This window comes from Punctularia strigosozonata (genome assembly GCF_000264995.1).
Source record: "Punctularia strigosozonata HHB-11173 SS5 unplaced genomic scaffold PUNSTscaffold_2, whole genome shotgun sequence".
Lineage (NCBI taxonomy): Eukaryota > Fungi > Basidiomycota > Agaricomycetes > Corticiales > Punctulariaceae > Punctularia > Punctularia strigosozonata.
This window is the reverse complement of record NW_006767434.1, coordinates 2,063,232-2,079,649: the sequence shown is the minus strand read 5'-3', so window position 1 is coordinate 2,079,649 and position 16,418 is coordinate 2,063,232. Positions and strand designations below refer to the sequence as shown.

The window sequence follows — 16,418 nt, the reverse complement described above, 5'->3', positions numbered from 1 at the left end:
TATCAGCGCAGCCTCAATTCCACACGCCTGATCCAGCGGCATTCACGAGATTGGCGCGCAGTGGTAATCCATCACTGGAGCACACGAAATCATCCTGGCTGCTCTGTGGAATCCACAACTCGGCTATCGAGCATCAACAGACATATTTGGTAGGTCGTTCCCACATTCTCCCTGCTGCGGACGAGGTTGAATGGTCAGCAGACAGAATTTATGCTTCACGCGCCGTATCGAATTGTACATAGGACGTTGCATAGGTATAGTACATAGCTTTGATTGTCAATTATACGAAGTCAAAATGCCTCGTCATTCACGCTGTTGGTGTCGAATTCGATGCCATCTGAAGCCTGGTCTGTCTTACCCAATGCTGGTACATCCTGCTCGGTGCCGGTCTTGCGCTGCCCACCTCCAGGTGGGCGCCGACATATGTATCCGGCTCCTCGCCGAGGCGCTGGTGCACGAACTCACGACAGCGCTTAAGCGAGCGAAAGACAAGCAGGGCGAACACAATGAGTGTGGCACCACCGAGGGACGACACGATGCCGATGGTCGCGTGCTGGTGGTTATTGCTGCTGCTGCGTGCACCTGCATTGTCATTGGCGGAGGAACTTGACATTCCGGAGCCAGATGAACTCCCATCCTAGCCCGCATTCGGGTCTGAGGGACATGACGCGGGACCTGCTGTCGACCCGGGTGGCGACCTGCCGCGCGACGCCAATGAAGCTAGGGAAGAACGTGAGTCACTCGGGATATACGCGAGGAATGTGGTCAACAGCTCATCAACGGCTGCCATGAACTGGTATGGGTAGGGACGTAGACCTGCAGTGCGTTCTTGAGAATCCAGTCGGCTGAAGAACGAGGCTCACATCAGCCTCATATCAGAATAATGTCTTGCCCTTGCGCTGCACCTTTGTGAAGTTGATATTGCCCGCGACTATCCGCGCGGGGAGACCCCTCGGAACGGACGAGATCGTGGCATTGGCGGGCATGGACGGCAATACAAAGGACGTGGTCGGCGCCGCATCCGGGTCGGTCTGGGTGCTCGCAGCGGAGGCGGTGGTCAGGACAATTTGTCAGTGCATGCTTGTGCTTGAAGATGGAGACGAGAGAGAGAGCAAGTTCGATTTGCGCTTACTCAATCGTTCAACAAAGTCACGTGACTTACACGTCTGTTGCGGGCAAAGGACGGCGTGTCGAAAGGGCAGAGTACACGGTAACGGTCCGAAATTCAAAGGGTTCGAGATGGTTCAAGAGGCTCCACAGTACCACTTTGAGGTTAAAGGGAAAGTTACTCGCAAGAAGTCACCGCCGCTTGTGGGATGAGGTGTTGACATTGCGGGACAAGATGGACAAGCTGGAAGAACCTGTGACGATGATCTCAGATGTCTGAGTTGGCTCAGAGGGTCCGAGCCTTTGATACACCGTTGGATGTAGAGATATGACAGTGTTCCAAAGCAACTTGAAGCTCCAACTTGGCGCTAGTGCATTGGGCTCAAGTACTTTGCCTGAGTCCTTGTGCATGTGTCGGCTTCAGTAACCTGGGGTAGATAACACAAAGCCAAACGATGGATTAACACTGGCTACACAATGTGATTCCACGGGGACTGCGATACAGGTGTATTCTACAATCCAGGGTGAGTGGCATTCCACTGCGCGCCAATCTCGTCAATTGACACTGGACGCGATGTGGATTCCACGCGGATTTGGCGCATGGTAACCACTTGACGTACAATCCACGCGATTTCCGCCGTCATCTTGTCTGGACGTGTAATAACAAGGCGCACGTTTACATGCACGGGACAAGATGGCAGCAGGACATGCGCCTCGCTGGTCAGATCAATGATGTGATGATCAGTGGGTCATAACTTACGTATGTAGTGGAGGTCGACTATATAGTATACAAACTCGACATGGAGCAACTTGAAGTTCGCCATTGCTACGTACTACAACTCGGCCATCGCATTATATTCAATGCACATGTGACGCGGAGTCTTGGCGCCCGTGTAAGAAGATCCAGTGGGAGTCGAAGGGGTTCCGAGAGCCAAAGATGGTCGACGGCGAACCGCAACATCCCGTCTACGGGTTCCCGCAACCCACTCCTCGCAGCTCTGCTCCTGCCAGGACCTGCTTGCGTCTGCGCGCGCCGATCGACCTGGAGTTTTGCCACCGTCGCCCCCGTCGCCGCGAGCCGATACGCAGGGGTTGCAAGATGCGTAATGCCACGTGTGATCTTTGCGGGGAAATCACGAGCTTGAACGCACATCAAGCCGGGGACCGGTGCTGGATGACCTTATAGCGGCCCTGCGACCCCCGTAGCCAACCTCAATACATGTTCCCTAGGGCGTCCTGGTAATGCTTAGACTGGCCTCTAAAGCGACTCGACAGGCTCGTGTTCCATTAGTGCGTAGCGCCCTACGTTACAGTAACGAATTGAAACTGACTGTCCCACTGCAGAATCGTCTGCCTTCATACGCCATGCCACCACGCAATCTGAGCTCTTCTGCCCCTTCAAAGTCCTCCGAAATTGTGCCTCCGGGCTACTCCATTGATCCCAACGCCGGACCTATGCTTCGATTTGAAGCGTCATTGCCGCGACTTCCCGTACCACCGCTTTCTTCTACCACGGCGAAATACCTGGAGACAGTCCGGCCTCACCTCTCGGATGGCGAGTACTCGAAAACTCAGAGTGCTGTTAAAGCCTTCTTGGACTCTCCCCTCGCGCATGAGCTGCAAAAGAGGTTAGAGTCGCGAGCGGCTGATCCGAACGTGAAGAACTGGCTCGCGGACTGGTGGAACGACGCTGCGTACATGGCATACAGGGACCCCGTGGTCGTATACGTCAGCTACTACTACCTGCACCTGGATGATAAGCGCGTCCGCGATCCAGCGAAGAGGGCCGCTCAGTTGGTAAAGGCTATGTTGCCCTTCAGGGAGATGACGGAAAGGTAACCCGCGGTTTCACGCAACGCTCGTCCATAGCTCACTCTATGCTAGTCAGAGGCTAGAGCCGGAAAAGGTTAAGAACGCACCACTGTCCATGGCTTCATATCAGTGGCTGTACGTCGCGGATGGCGCCCCACTCGTGAAGGGTCTGAGCTGAAAGCCTACTTTCCCAGGTTCCACGCTTGCAGATACCCTACAAAGCCTTCTGATACCGCTCACAAATTCGATCCTCTCACCCACAACCACATAGTTGTGATCAGGAAGAACAAGTTTTTCGAAGTTCCTTTGACGCATGATGGAAAGGAACTCAGCGCAGCTGAACTAGAAGTGTGAGTTATTTCCCCTAGCCTCGAGCAGTACGGGAGCTAAGACGGATATAAAGCCAATTTGAGCGCATTATACAGCTCGCTGGATCCGAAAAGGCGACGCCCGTTGGCGCACTTACTAGCGACAATCGTGATCTCTGGGCCGATGTGGGTCTCGTACAATCGCTATTATTTCTCGCGTTGTACTGATATGTAACATAGGCCAGAAATGCTCTTCTAGAGGCGTCCCGGGACAACGCGAAGCTGCTCGAGCGAGTCGAATCTGCCATGGTCATTGTATGCTTGGACGACACGGCACCTGTCACACGTGAAGATGCATCATGGGCGTGCTGGGTTGGAGATGGTCGCAATCGCTTCTATGACAAGCACCAGCGTGAGTAATCAATCCTCTGGCCCGCTTCAATGTGTAAGCTAACTGTCGCCCTCTCAGTCATCGTCTTTGAGAACGGCAAATCAGGCTTCTTGGGCGAGCACTCTTGCATGGATGGCACCCCTACTCTCCGCATGAACGAGTTTATGTTGGCCTCCCTCGCCGCCAACAAAATCGACCTTGGTGCCCCGCGTACCTCATCCACAGCCTCTTCCGTCCCTCCACCTCGTGAACTGTCCTTCGTACTTGACGCCAAGACCAAGAAACACATTGAGGAAGCCGAGACGAGGTTTGATGAGCTTGCAGGTCAGCACGACATGGAAGTGCTGCATTACGAGGGTTATGGCAAGGAGTACATCAAGAAGTTCAAAGCTAGCCCGGATGCGTGGGCGCAACTAGTGAAACAGCTCGCGTTCCACAAGATGTTTGGGCGGCCGGGCGTGTGCTACGAGAGTGCGCAGACAAGGAAGTATCAGCTGGGCCGTACGGAGGTTATCCGGAGCGCTAGCAACGAAAGCAAGGCATGGGCGGAGGCAATGCTGAACCCTGATGAGACAGTAAGCCCAAACTTGACCCTCGGCTGCGGAGACTATATAAATGAATATTATCAGGATGAACATCGCTCTACACTCTTCCGCCGTGCTGTTGCCCGTCACCTCCAGTATGCTGCATGGGCTGCGGACGGCCAAGGTGTTGACCGGCATCTCTTCGGTCTTAAGAAGATGCTGCGCGAAGGCGAACCAGTGCCAGAGATATACACTGACCCTGCGTTTTCCAAGACGAATCACTGGGAGCTGTCTACGAGCCAGCTCTCTTCCAAATTCGTGGATGGCTGGGGATACGGCGAAGGTTAGCTGCGTCTTTCGCTCACGGCGGATCACTCATAGCTATGCATCCAGTTGTACCTGATGGATATGGTCTTTCATACTCGATCGGCGACAATTATATCCGATGGACGATCACGAGTCTGAAGCGCAGAACGGCGGAGCTGAAGGTCAATGATTTCCTCTTCTGTCATAGCGCCTTTCAACTCATACACACATTATTATCAGCATTACCTGGCTGAGGCTGCAACCGAAACGAAAGAGATGATGGAGCGCGCAGCGACAGCAGCCGGGGTTAGCACAGCGGACTCGAAAGCCAAGTTATAAGCTACTTAACTGTATTGTTTTCGGGTTGGTGGACTGCAACCCGGGCTTCACGTCGTCGAGCATCAAAGCTGATTTGCAGGGAGTAAATATTGAGATGACAATGTTTTCAGCACCCTAGACATTTTAGCCTTCGCAATGAACTGAATCGTCGCTGGCTGCGGTATAATGACGCGGTGCCCCGAAGGATGGCATGGTGTGATATTTAACACCGTAGGGCTTTGTATGGCAGGTCGTTCACCACGGACGGCTTACTGGCAATAAGTACAACCTCCCTTCCAATATCCAAAGGGTCGGAATATCCACTCATGGTCCCATACCGATATTGACTCAGCTCAGCATACTTCGTGACCTACGGTCTCTAGTCTTTTACCGAGTATGTACTCTACATCACACTGGCATACGCGGAGGGAAGGCTGTTCGGACATTGACAATCTGAAGGCTGTCAAATGATTATCCCGTGACCCCTAGAATGGAGGGTCCCCGCGTCCGCAACGTTGCATCGTGCTGTGTGTGACTCTGTCCAATGTCCAATCCGAAGATTTGAACTCACGCTGGTCGCAACATCGCCGTTGTTCCGATGTGCAACAAAGCTTCTGCTGTAGCCTCAAATCATCGATTGCTTGCAACGACCAGCGGGTCACCGTCAAACGCTTGGCGACCTTGAGGTCAAATCGGGAACATGGATCCGGACCAGAGGGCGTTTTGGAACTTTGCATTATCGAAAGTGACGTTGTTCGTGTGGGTCCCAGCCTGTGCTTGGTTATAGGACAATGCTGGACTGCACCTCTGACAGGTCTGGAAGCCGGACTTCTGTGATGTGCCAACTGCAGGTACTCACCATCCTAATAGCACAGGATGGCGTCCCTTTCTCGGTGTGCCCTTTATAACTAGGTCGATACGGTCAGACCCATGGCATCCTCTTCCCAGTCTACATCTTTGCCATAGCTCCGCTATTCTTACCGATGGCCCCCCTTTTCCATATTTCCTGCCTTTTCCTTCTCGTGATGAGTCAAGTCCCCATTGCTGTGTCTTCGACGACGTTTCCGCTGTCTACCCGAGCCTTGTCTATCGGACGGTTGAAGACGCAGTGGATGCAACGTCAAGCTGCTCGTGCTACGCAAAGAATACGCGCGTTAAATTGGCACCAAGACTTGAAAAGCGGTTTGCGTCGTGAGGAAGAGGGCGTGTACCCCTCCCATGCCGAGCCGAAACCCATTCAGCGCACCTCTCGCTCGTCCGTGAATTTGACAGACTGTAGGATGACCCATGAAACTCTTGGTAATCGACATTAACAGGATCCATAGTCTGGTCGGGCTGGCAGTTGATCGGAGCAGATTTTGGATATTATTTGACAGTATGTCTTTCAAATAGTGTCCGGTTAAATTGTCGCTTATCTCGATAGGTCCAAGTCGGGAGCCCTCCGCAACCAATGATCGTCCAGGCTGACACGGGCAGCTCCGACCTTTGGCTAGCCAGTACCGGAAGCGTTGGCGTACCGAACACCTTCAACAAAAGTTCATCGTCCACGTTTTTGGACTTGGACCGAACGGTTGGCATATCGTAGGATTTTTGTTTCGTTAACAATCTTCACAGTAGTACTCAGTCGATTCCTACCAGCTATGATGACGGGAGCAACACTGTTGCCGAAGTTGGTACGGACCGGGTCAGTCTGGCCGGTTTTACCGTCGACGACACAACGGTCGAAACAGCCACCATAACTCCATCGTCAGGCTTAGCATATGAAGCGCTATCGGGGATTATAGGACTTGCATGGAGCGCCATATCATTCTCTCAAACCCCAACTTTCATGGAACAACTAGCGTACTCCGGCATTCTTTCCGAGCCGTTGTTCAGTTTCTATCTTGGGCGGGGCTACGATAGTCTCGGTGATCAAGTGACAACCGAAAGCAATGGGACTGTGACCTCTGGTTCTTTCACCGTTGGTGGCGTGGATGACACAACTGTATGCGATGGCCAAAAAATTCAATCCCCCGTATGCTAATCGTTGCATTGACCAGTTCACCGGTAACATTTCCTATTTCCCTATCATTTCACAAACATGGTGGCAGGTAGCCGCCGATGGTCTATATGTGAATTCCCACCTAGTACATGGGACCGCAGGTTTGCAGGCCATGGTGCGTACACAAGTCATATTACTTTGCATCATTAATGCTCACGTAGAGCGATGCATAGATGGACACGGGTACGGAATTCGTGACTTTGCCCAACGCGATGATCAAAGCGCTCGCCAAAGCGGTGGGAGGCAAGGCAGTCAAGGAAGACGGCATTGGCTACAATCTCTACGTTGACTGTTCCTCGACTCTCCCCGGGATCGCGCTCCGCATCAACGGCAGTGATTTCGATTTCTCCATGGAGGACCTTGTTTGGGATGTCTTCCCTGTAAACACCACTGGTCTAGCAAAACACACAGGCGTCGAGAAAGGACGTCTCGCGTGCTTGCTACCTTTCATGACCGTGGAAGGCCCTGCACTTGACGGCCCGCCACTGACGGCTATAGTCAGTCGTTCGCTTCGCTCATTGAAAAGGTAATAGCTGACCTTGTTCAACCATCATCATGCCCAGTTCGGAGATACGTTTCTCAAGTCATGGACGTCTGTGTATGATATCGGGAATCTGCGGGTGGGACTTGCCCCTGCTTCGCCCCCTCCACGTTACAATACGGTGGCCGATGTCGTCAACTTCAAGTTGTATCAAGCCGGACTCATCAGCAACTTCACCCCTGGGGCTTCATCTCCAATCTCTTTCACGCAAGCTACTAATTCTGCCAATCAGATCAGAGGAAATATGGTTCTCATAGGGACTCTGTTGCTCTGCTACACTACGTCCGTTGTATTGTTGTAGAGTTGTATTCGTAGATCTGTGCTAGGATCGATTGTGGTCCGTATATTTTAGTGCGTCACCAACCGTGAAAGTGGTCTCGGAATTTAATTGCATCGCCAAAGTGATACATGCTGGCAGTGTGAGTGCCTTTCTGGCTGTGAGGCTGCGGTATCACACAAGAATAACAATGAGCCATGCGGGCCGCGGTACTGATACTGCGGACAGGCATATGACTTCGTGTCCGATGCAAAATATTGACTTGCTTCGGTGCACGATGGGGACTTCACGAGATGACGGTGCAGGCTTGATGTTGCCGGCCAACGACTCTCGTCGCCACCTTGAATGCAGCAAGACCTGGCGAGCTCATGGCGTTCGGGTTTTTGTTACTGCCGCTCTCACCTTCGCTTGGTTCTTTCATGGCTACAACCCCTGTCTTCATCTCTTCCAAGAGTTCTCAGTATCAAACAGAGCGCTTTCAGCTACTACGGCTTTAGTGGACTGGAAATCCTGTGGAAGCGGACCTGAGGATTTCCCCGGGTTCCAATGCGCCGACGTCACCGTGCCGCTTGATTATGGCAACGAGTCGGACTCGCGTACCGTCTCAATCGCGGTCACTCGTTATCTCGCGATAGACCGTAAGAATAGGTGCGGTGACAGGACTCCAATGGAGAGTCAAATGGTCGTCCTGACTCGCCTACAGGCAAGGAGCTATATTCCTCAATCCCGGTGGCCCAGGAGGTTCGGGTACTGGCTTCACGTTCACCCGTGGCCCCATATTGTCACGCATATTTGAGGGTAAGGGAGTCCACTAGCCACGATGCTTTCCGCTCATCAGCGCTTAGGCAAGTTCGATCTCGTTGGTTTCGATCCACGCGGAGTCAACAAGACGCTCCCCTACGTGTCGTGCTTCGAATCAAAATTGGACCAAGCTTTATTCTCGGCGCAACACAACGAGTTCTCGCTTGAATTGCCTACGAATGTCACGGATGCAAACAAAGAGCGTGTTCAGGATCATATCCAGACACAGCTTGGTGGAATCTTGGCCGCATACCGGAGCCTTGCTCCAAAATGCGTGGAGAGGACCGGAGAAGAGATATCCTTCGTTGGTAAGTCAGGTCATCCCGTTTGCACGAAACTTCCCTGAACTCAGTCTTAACCATCCGAACATTAAAGGTACTGATTATGTCGTTCGCGATATCGACTACTTGGCGAACCTCATAGAAGGAGAGGATAAGCCGATCAATTGTGGGTTCTTGCATGAACCACACAATATCTGATCCTGAACTATCTTCGCTAGACTGGGGCTTCTCGTACGGAACGGTGATCGGTCAATATCTGATCAAACTCCTCCCTCCAGCCCGCATTGGGCGTATTATCATTGACGGGGTTGTAAACGCGGATATTTGGAATGATTATCCTCACAACGTTCTTGACCGTCAGTTACCAGTCACCTTCGGCTTGAACATAGCTAACGACAATCCGTTCTTCTGCTATTCAGAAGGTCTCCAGGACATCGACAAGATTGTAGACGGTTTCGCAACTACTTGCTCGGCGTCGAAGAACACCACTCAATGCGCACTTGCTGAACTCAGTCCAAAGGAGATCGTTCATCGTATAGATGGACTGATAGACTCTCTATACGCTGAACCGCAAGCGGTCTATAACCTATCGGTCCCATCCGTTGCGACTGCTTCCAGTGTCCGTCGGTTGATGTTCACGGCATGTCATCCCTCCGACTTGTTCGCGACTCGCACTGACCCCTTTCCAGAACATGTATCGCATACAGTCTTGGCCCGGTCTTGCTGAGCAGCTCTATGACGCATTCTTCCACGCCGACCTCACGAAGCTTGTCAATGCGACCCTGACTCGTATTGAAGGGAAGAGCGCCCAAGAACCTGATACCAGCGCATACTCCGGCAGTTACGTCTTGGTCGGTGCCAGCTCAATTTTTTCTAAGCGGAAATGGGCCTAACGTCTTTATCAGTGTGCGGATGCAAAAGCGTACGACGAGTCTCGTCCCCAGCCAACTATTCCCGAAATGGCCTCCATGATCCTGGATTCGTCAGCTAAATATACGATGCGTTTCGCCGAAGGCCATCTCGGTTTCATGACCTGCGCGTCCCTCTTCCCGGAGAAGCCCCCTCCACGCGCGACGCTCCGCCACGCCGGCTCGTTTTCCTTGCCGAACGACACGCTAAACACCCCCATGCTTGTTCTCTCAAACACCTACGATCCGGTCACTCCACTCGTACACGCGCAGATGGCCATCGATCGCGTTGGCAACAACGCGCGACTGATCCAACAGAAGGACGGTTATGGCCACTGCTCCATCAGCGCCGCGTCTGCGTGTACGGCACGCAGGGTCCGGGATTACATGCTACACGGGAAGGTCCAAGAGGAGAAACATCTGCTTTGTGATGTCGATGAGATGCCCTTCCAGAAAGTCGATAGTGCCGGTTCGGTCGGTGCTACCTTGTCCGACGACGATGCAGACCTCTGGAGTGCGTGGAAGGAGTTGGCACAGATGGGTATCGAGCACAACATTGGCTACAATATCTAAGATTGGATCGAGACGTTACAAAGGTATATCCATGTATCTAACAAAACTGCACCAGGTTTGAATATGTACGAATCATCGTTCTACTCTCCGACGCGGTGCACAATCTCTGGAACCGCTATTGAGCGAGTTTTTAGGTCAAGACTCCGTGCCGCAACAGGCAAAGGATCCGATAGGATGTGTAGATCACAAGTATAAACTTCAAACAGTAGCAGGATCCATCCATTTAATTTAAACTTGAAGGATGTAGCGTCCTCCGTCACCGATCGGGGTATATTGCCTCACTCGACTTTCCACCCGCACCTTTCCCAATCTCCGCCTCCCTGGCTCCTCGCATACGCCTGGCTCTCGACGAACGCCTTGAGCGTACATAATCCGTCGCCCCTCTCGCCCCCATTCCCAGCCTCGGAACAGTGCTCGAGCGGGTGCACCGCGTCGTTCACCAAAATGCGCACGTACTCGGCAACCAGCGTCGACTTCGCCACTTCGCTCTGGCTTGTCACAAGGTCGGGTTCGCTGTCGACATCCTCGCAGGCCAACTTCTCGACCACGAGTCGCGTGCTGAATGGCGTGATGCGGGACGCGCGCCAGATGCGGTTAGGGTCCATGCGCTCAGGGTCCAATGGCCAGCCTTGTTCTTCCTTGAAAAGGCCCAGTGCGGCATACACGGCTGCCATCAGCTGCATAAACAGCGAATCAGCAAACCCATCCGAGTCATACAGAAACAGCGGCACCCACGTTCTCGTGACTGAAATCTGCGTAAAATGTCTTTCCCAGCGGGAACGTCGCCGGGTCGGAGTCGAGCGTCTTGTTCGTCTGAGTGTTATCGACCACCGGAGTGTTGGTGAGGCGAGCGAGGAGCTCGTTGACGTAGCCGACGCCTTGCACAGGTCCGAGGTCTTGCCCGTACCTACGTACCCATATCTGACTCAATATTGATACGTGTGCCGTTCGTGCCAAAACGGCTCACCCTCGCCCATAGAACTTCTCCAGATCTCCGTAGTACTCAAATTTAGCCCACTCGTCTTCCTCAAATAGGTCGCAGAACGGGCTGGACGCGTTGTGGACGACAGTTCCGAAGACGCAGGTGGACATCACGTTGTACACGTCGTCGAGGTCGAGGAGGTGCTTCTTCTTCGTCTTCTTGACTGACTTGCCGAATGCAAGCTCGTTGATCCTGTCGCGGACTGCGGGGCCCCACGTATCAAGCCTTCAATAGCAGGAAAGTCAACGAAAGATCCAAACGCAAAGGGGCCGATGAACGTACCATAGGTGGGTCTCTCTGCCGCCTTTCGTGCTGCTCGGGCACATATCGTCGTTGAGGGTATTATTGATCCCTTTCTCTTCGGGGATAATCACCTTCAACGGGATTTCGTCCAGTTCGCTCTCGTGGGCGACTCCCGCCGTCCAGTTGGTGGCCGAGTCGACGACGCGCTGCTTGCCAGACGCCCGGACGAACGGAACGTTCTGAGAAGAGATAAGACCGAGTTTGGCGTAGCGTTCGTAGTCTAGTTGACCGGCGTAGAACGACCTGAACACTCTAAGTTCATCGGACGAGGTGATGATGCATAAAACGTCCTGCTCACTGCTCTGCGCCTAGTCCAATCAAGTCGGCCTCACCGAGGTCGTAATGGTAATGCTTGAGCCATTTCAGAGAAGAGTCCACGTGTGCCGAGTGTTTCGAAGCCCGGACGAGCTTCTTGACGGACTTCGCGTAGAGATCACCGTCGTCGCTGGAGGGCCGACGCGCTCCGTGTCTCTGAAGCTAAGCAACGAGAGATAGATGAGCGCTCATGCACGTGCACAATCCAAGAAATTTGGGTGCGAGGATGAACGTACCAGGTTAACCTGAGAGGTCATACGACCATCCGATTTTGGTGAGTGCATGCCGCCAGAGACTCACGAACAGCTACCCATACCTGGGTGATAGTGCAGCCTTCCGGTGGCGGGGTATAGTTCGCGACGGGGTGCCAAGGCGTAAAACTTGCCCATTTGCGCGAGATGGACTTGGTGATGTTGAGCGTGGGGAGACCTGGGTACGTCTCCGCGGGGTCCGTTGCTGTGAAATTCGTGCTAGACCCGCACCGATGACCAGGGAGCCTCAGAGGGTCTCGTAGCGCAAAAGGCTGTCGGTAGCACAGAAGGACGAATATCGCCACGGCAGCGAGAGATAGCGTTTTCCAGCACGCCGAGCCCTTCTTGCTCTGAAAGCCTTCCAATCCGCGGCGGTATCCAGCGGGAGGCGGAGGATAATAAGGCAGGATGTCCTTCTCGGGAGCAGACATTGCAGCCTAGCGCAGCTATGAGGACGAGGGACACGGCCAACTCACGGAAACGACCCGCGCTAGCTGTTATATTTCATCACCGCAGTGGCCGTCCACGGTCCCAGAGACGCGTTCCTTGCTTCACCCGCGTCATGCACCCAAATATAGCAGCGCCACGTGCGATCGGCGTCATCCTCTGCAGCTTCGTCTCCGCCCCGATAGCACCTCCGACATACCGACATCCACTGCACTGATCATACCAATAAACTGATACCGATGGGCAACCAAGTGTCGGCAGAGCCCTACGAGGGTCCACCTATTATTCTCGAAGGCCGGGATATACCGTCGCTGGCCAAGTACATCAAGTCGAGTGCATGCACGAACGTCTTCTTCATGGTGCGCGCGTTGTGCGCTTGCGATACGTGGAGCATGCACGAGGGTAACAGACTTTTCGATGAATAGGTGGGCGCCGGTGAGGCATGACTCCCGCCATTGGGCTTGTTGACACAACGTTAACCGCTGTCCGTGATGCATAGGGCTGAGTACCGCGGCGGGCATACCCGATTTCAGGTCCCCGGAAACTGGTTCGTCTTCCGGTTCGTGCAGCGTTAACGAATGTCTGATATCTGATTGCAGGCTTATATGTGAGTGCGATCTCTCAGTGATCAGCATGTGTGATATAAGTCGGAAGTCAGGCCAATCTCGCCCGCCTGAACCTTCCATACCCTGAAGCTGTCTTTGAGATCTCCTTCTTCCGCGAGAATCCGGAACCATGTGAGTCTGGTGCCTTGCTTGCGCGATGTGTATCATACCTCATCCGTCGTCATACAAGTCTATGCCCTTGCGAAAGAGTTGGATCCGGCGAGCTACCGACCAACGCTCTCCCACTCGTTCATTCGGCTATTCACGAAGCCCCCGCCTCCTGCGCAGCATGTCAAGATGAAGATGTGCTTCACACAAAATATAGACACGTTGGAACGCAGGGCCGTACGTTTTTTTGGGGGGTTCTCGGTCTTCCAGTCATCTGATGTCATTCCTGGCGAATTCTCATCAGGGAGTACCGGACAACAAGATTGTCGAAGCGCACGGATCGTTCGCAGATCAGCATTGCATCGACTGCCATGCTCCTTACGAAAGCGACAAACTACGCGAGAAGATACTGGCAAGTCCCCATTCTCCTGTGATCGTCCCCAATTTAACGGCGAGCACAGAAAAGTGAGATTGCAAAGTGCGAGCAATGCGGCGGCCTCGTCAAACCAGACATAGTATTCTTTGGAGAAGCTGTAAGTGAACTGATATGGCCTACATGCCCCATGATAATTTCATCCACCACAGCTTCCGCAACGGTTCGCAGCCTGTGCCCCGATGCTGCGGTCCGCAGACTTGCTGATCATCATGGGCACCTCGCTCAAGGTGCACCCGTTCGCAAGCCTGACGCAATACGTGGACTGCCCGCGCGTCCTTATCAACCTTGAACCCGCCGGGTCAGTGTCCCTCTTTTGGCGAGCGTTTTGGACCAAAAAACCGACTGAGGCCCCGCAGAGACATAGGGACCCGACCAGACGACGTGCTTCTCCTCGGAAAGTGCGATGATATCGTGCGCGAGCTGTGTCGCGAGCTCGGGCCCGAGTGGGAAGCGGAGCTTGACCGACTCTGGGCGGAGACCGCCCCTGATGCCGCTGTTCCGTCCGGCTCTGAGAAGGAGGAAATGGACGAACAGGCGGCGGAGAAACATGCGGAGAAGGGTCCCGCTGACGAGGTCGACTCGCTCGTGGAAGCCGTCGAAAAGGCGTTGGACCTATCATCATCGAATTCGAATTCGAGTCCTAACGAGGCTGGGAAGGAGGGAGAGCAGGTTTCGTCGTCAGAGTTGAAGCCGGAAGATGTCGAAGCGAAAGCAGAAGAGCATGGCAAGCTCGTGGATGAGGCGCAGGCAATCGCAGCGCAAACTGTCGCCGACCCACCCTCGAAACCCGTAGAACTTGTCCAAGCGAACGTTGAGGATGGGCACGCAGAGGACAAAACAACAGCCCAGACGGTGGATAGATCCGAAGACGTCCCGGGAAAGTTGTAACATGCATTGTATGGTGGATAGGTCGGGGAGTCGTGTTATGCGTATGTTCAGCAATTCTGTATCTCTGCTTTGTTTGTTACTACATCCTTGTACACGCTTTGAGCTCTGAGGCAATATGTAGCCGGACCATTATATTTATACACCTTGGGTCCCACAGCGCTGGGAAACCATATGCACAGTTCTCCAAATCGACTAATGGGAACGGACTGATCACAACGCCGAAAGCCCCAAGGAAATGATCGATGCCACGATCAAACCGCTGGAAACATGCGCGAGACTAACCAAAGCTGCCGCTGACGACGCGACTACTGAGCCGGATGCTAGTTCCTTCTGACTGAGCTTGAAGCCGACGACGTCCGACATCGAAGGGAATTTCGAAGCCGGGACGGATGCGGCAAGACCGACAGACTTATTCCCATAATCGAAAACCGACGTGTAGGACTTCAAAAATGTGTCGCCGAACTATCGAGGATGAGATCTACAGACAATGCGGACTGCGTGGGAAGTACTGACGATAATCATGGGTGTCGTGCCCTGTCCCAGCTCTGACGTATCTTGTCCCGCCATGAACGGCAGTAGGCAAGCGAGGCTGCCCTGTTTGAGGCCTACTTGTTGGGCCATCTCGCTCGACTCGACGGGCTGCACCTCCGTCACCAAATCTTCCACGGCGAAGGCGTAATCCTTTCCACCGAGCCGCAAGGCAACCGGTGGAAGCGTAGATGAGCAATTCACCCACATGGTCCCGGTCGTTTTATCTATATGAGCATGGAGGGCGGAGGCGAGGGCGGTGAAGGCGTCGTCTGGCATTGAAACGAGGGACGTCCCGGTGTCCATCTGCGACGGGGGTTAACAGATTGTAAGCACATCGACTGCTGGATCAATTGCTCACCATCGCTTGGATCCCGGCCGTCCCGGAGACCAAAGTGTTTCCGACGGACATCCCATCGGCCTGAACAACCCAATGTGCTTCTGAAACGATGGCATAGTGCGTGATGTCACCTGTAAACTGAACAATACAGCATTGAGCCCCATGCGGATCGATGCACATGGCGATAAGTGCATACGGTCGACGTGTCAGTGCCTCCGATTGTGATCGAACTACCGGATTTGAGCGTGCTATTGAAGGGGTTCGGGTCTGCAATGATGCCGTCGACGCCCCTACCGAGGTGAAAGCTGACCACAGGTTCGGACAGCGTGTTCGTCCCGACGAGTTGCTCCATGAAATTCGCTGATCCCGACGCTGCAAGACCTTGCCAGGCAAATCCCATGATGCCCGACAACTGCCTGAACTCGAACGCCGACGAGTTCACCGTTCCGGATTCCACCACAGCGTGCGGAATGGTGAATCCTGCAACCAATACCGTGTCGGATCCCGCGTAGCCGTTAAAGAATCCTTCGCCGTACCTGAACGAGCAGCACTGTTTAGATTGCAATGGATGTAGTCGAGAGCAGGCGCTCTTGCACGTACTGCAAGTTAATCGGTATTGTTGAGGGGTCGTAAGTCGACGAACTGCTGGGATCGAACACATTGTTGATGCCGATGCTCCCTGGAGCACCAAGCCAGAAGTCAGAGCTCCCGGTATCGGCAATCACCAGAAAGGACTGAGGCGGAGTGCCGACTGTGACCTATCATGACATAGTCAGCAACAGTGGCGCAAAAGGAGGGTTGATATACAACGCACATTCACGTAGTATGCTATGTCAATGAAATCTTCCTGAACTTGATAGGGATGATTCAGCTACAAAACGCGTGCTTTTGTGGACAGTGTACAAGGCGCACATTCGATAAGCTCGGTCGTGGCTTGGGAGGGAGAGCTGGCAGATGCTGTGATATCACGTCGTTGTATAGGGTCATCTTGTCGTGCCTTCCAGTTGGCCTCGGAGGAGCGCATCTT

At 53.5% G+C, this 16,418-nt stretch overlaps 6 protein-coding genes across 6 annotated transcripts; 3 read left to right on the top strand and 3 right to left on the bottom strand.

The window, feature by feature from the left end:
• Positions 1 to 358: 358 nt before the first annotated feature.
• Positions 359 to 1,060, bottom strand: PUNSTDRAFT_141392 (uncharacterized protein; the record flags this gene model as incomplete). The annotated part of the gene is made up of 2 exons (XM_007380298.1): positions 906 to 1,060; positions 359 to 845 (listed from the first exon to the last, which is right to left on the bottom strand). A coding segment is annotated over exon 2 (288 nt), but the record flags the coding sequence as incomplete, so codon positions are not given.
• A 1,412-nt stretch (positions 1,061 to 2,472) lies between these two features.
• On the top strand, positions 2,473 to 4,787 carry PUNSTDRAFT_61339 (acyltransferase ChoActase/COT/CPT; the record flags this gene model as incomplete). The annotated part of the gene is made up of 9 exons (XM_007380297.1): positions 2,473 to 2,942; positions 2,992 to 3,054; positions 3,114 to 3,269; positions 3,323 to 3,413; positions 3,468 to 3,639; positions 3,697 to 4,193; positions 4,248 to 4,485; positions 4,536 to 4,630; positions 4,689 to 4,787. The coding sequence occupies 9 exons, from the start codon at positions 2,473 to 2,475 to the stop codon at positions 4,785 to 4,787; spliced, it is 1,881 nt and encodes a 626-aa protein (XP_007380359.1).
• A 979-nt stretch (positions 4,788 to 5,766) lies between these two features.
• On the top strand, positions 5,767 to 10,269 carry PUNSTDRAFT_124478 (acid protease). The gene is made up of 15 exons (XM_007380296.1): positions 5,767 to 6,041; positions 6,092 to 6,141; positions 6,190 to 6,347; positions 6,405 to 6,750; positions 6,806 to 6,922; positions 6,981 to 7,304; positions 7,371 to 7,630; positions 7,701 to 8,273; positions 8,329 to 8,423; positions 8,471 to 8,734; positions 8,802 to 8,873; positions 8,926 to 9,063; positions 9,127 to 9,347; positions 9,397 to 9,558; positions 9,613 to 10,269. Exons 1-15 carry the CDS (start codon positions 5,792 to 5,794, stop codon positions 10,186 to 10,188), a joined length of 3,606 nt encoding a protein of 1,201 aa, XP_007380358.1. The 5' UTR covers positions 5,767 to 5,791; the 3' UTR covers positions 10,189 to 10,269.
• A 185-nt stretch (positions 10,270 to 10,454) lies between these two features.
• Positions 10,455 to 12,470, bottom strand: PUNSTDRAFT_141390 (phosphoglycerate mutase-like protein; the record flags this gene model as incomplete). The annotated part of the gene is made up of 7 exons (XM_007380295.1): positions 10,455 to 10,865; positions 10,924 to 11,095; positions 11,156 to 11,395; positions 11,453 to 11,716; positions 11,772 to 11,950; positions 12,025 to 12,033; positions 12,105 to 12,470. The coding sequence occupies 7 exons, from the start codon at positions 12,468 to 12,470 to the stop codon at positions 10,467 to 10,469; spliced, it is 1,629 nt and encodes a 542-aa protein (XP_007380357.1). The 3' UTR covers positions 10,455 to 10,466.
• Positions 12,471 to 12,725: 255 nt separating this feature from the next.
• On the top strand, positions 12,726 to 14,691 carry PUNSTDRAFT_141389 (NAD-dependent deacetylase sirtuin-2; the record flags this gene model as incomplete). Its single annotated transcript, XM_007380294.1, has 10 exons — positions 12,726 to 12,845; positions 12,912 to 12,921; positions 12,986 to 13,033; positions 13,086 to 13,093; positions 13,145 to 13,223; positions 13,282 to 13,436; positions 13,504 to 13,611; positions 13,661 to 13,732; positions 13,785 to 13,933; positions 13,992 to 14,691. The coding sequence occupies 10 exons, from the start codon at positions 12,726 to 12,728 to the stop codon at positions 14,521 to 14,523; spliced, it is 1,281 nt and encodes a 426-aa protein (XP_007380356.1). The 3' UTR covers positions 14,524 to 14,691.
• Positions 14,692 to 14,733: 42 nt separating this feature from the next.
• Positions 14,734 to 16,415, bottom strand: PUNSTDRAFT_131028 (acid protease; the record flags this gene model as incomplete). Its single annotated transcript, XM_007380293.1, has 7 exons — positions 14,734 to 14,985; positions 15,037 to 15,357; positions 15,413 to 15,529; positions 15,588 to 15,927; positions 15,992 to 16,149; positions 16,206 to 16,243; positions 16,304 to 16,415. The coding sequence occupies 7 exons, from the start codon at positions 16,413 to 16,415 to the stop codon at positions 14,734 to 14,736; spliced, it is 1,338 nt and encodes a 445-aa protein (XP_007380355.1).
• Between the last annotated feature and the right edge of the window lie 3 nt (positions 16,416 to 16,418).

Excerpts from the sequence above, each read along its gene's own strand:
- PUNSTDRAFT_124478 (XM_007380296.1), top strand. The coding sequence starts at position 5,792 with ATGAGTCAAGTCCCCATTGCTGTGTCTTCGACGACGTTTCCGCTGTCT. Across the intron at positions 7,631-7,700 it reads CTGTTGCTCTGCTACACTAC|TGCGTCACCAACCGTGAAAG; the intron begins GTCCGTTGTATT and ends CGTATATTTTAG. Across the intron at positions 9,559-9,612 it reads ACTCCGGCAGTTACGTCTTG|TGTGCGGATGCAAAAGCGTA; the intron begins GTCGGTGCCAGC and ends CGTCTTTATCAG.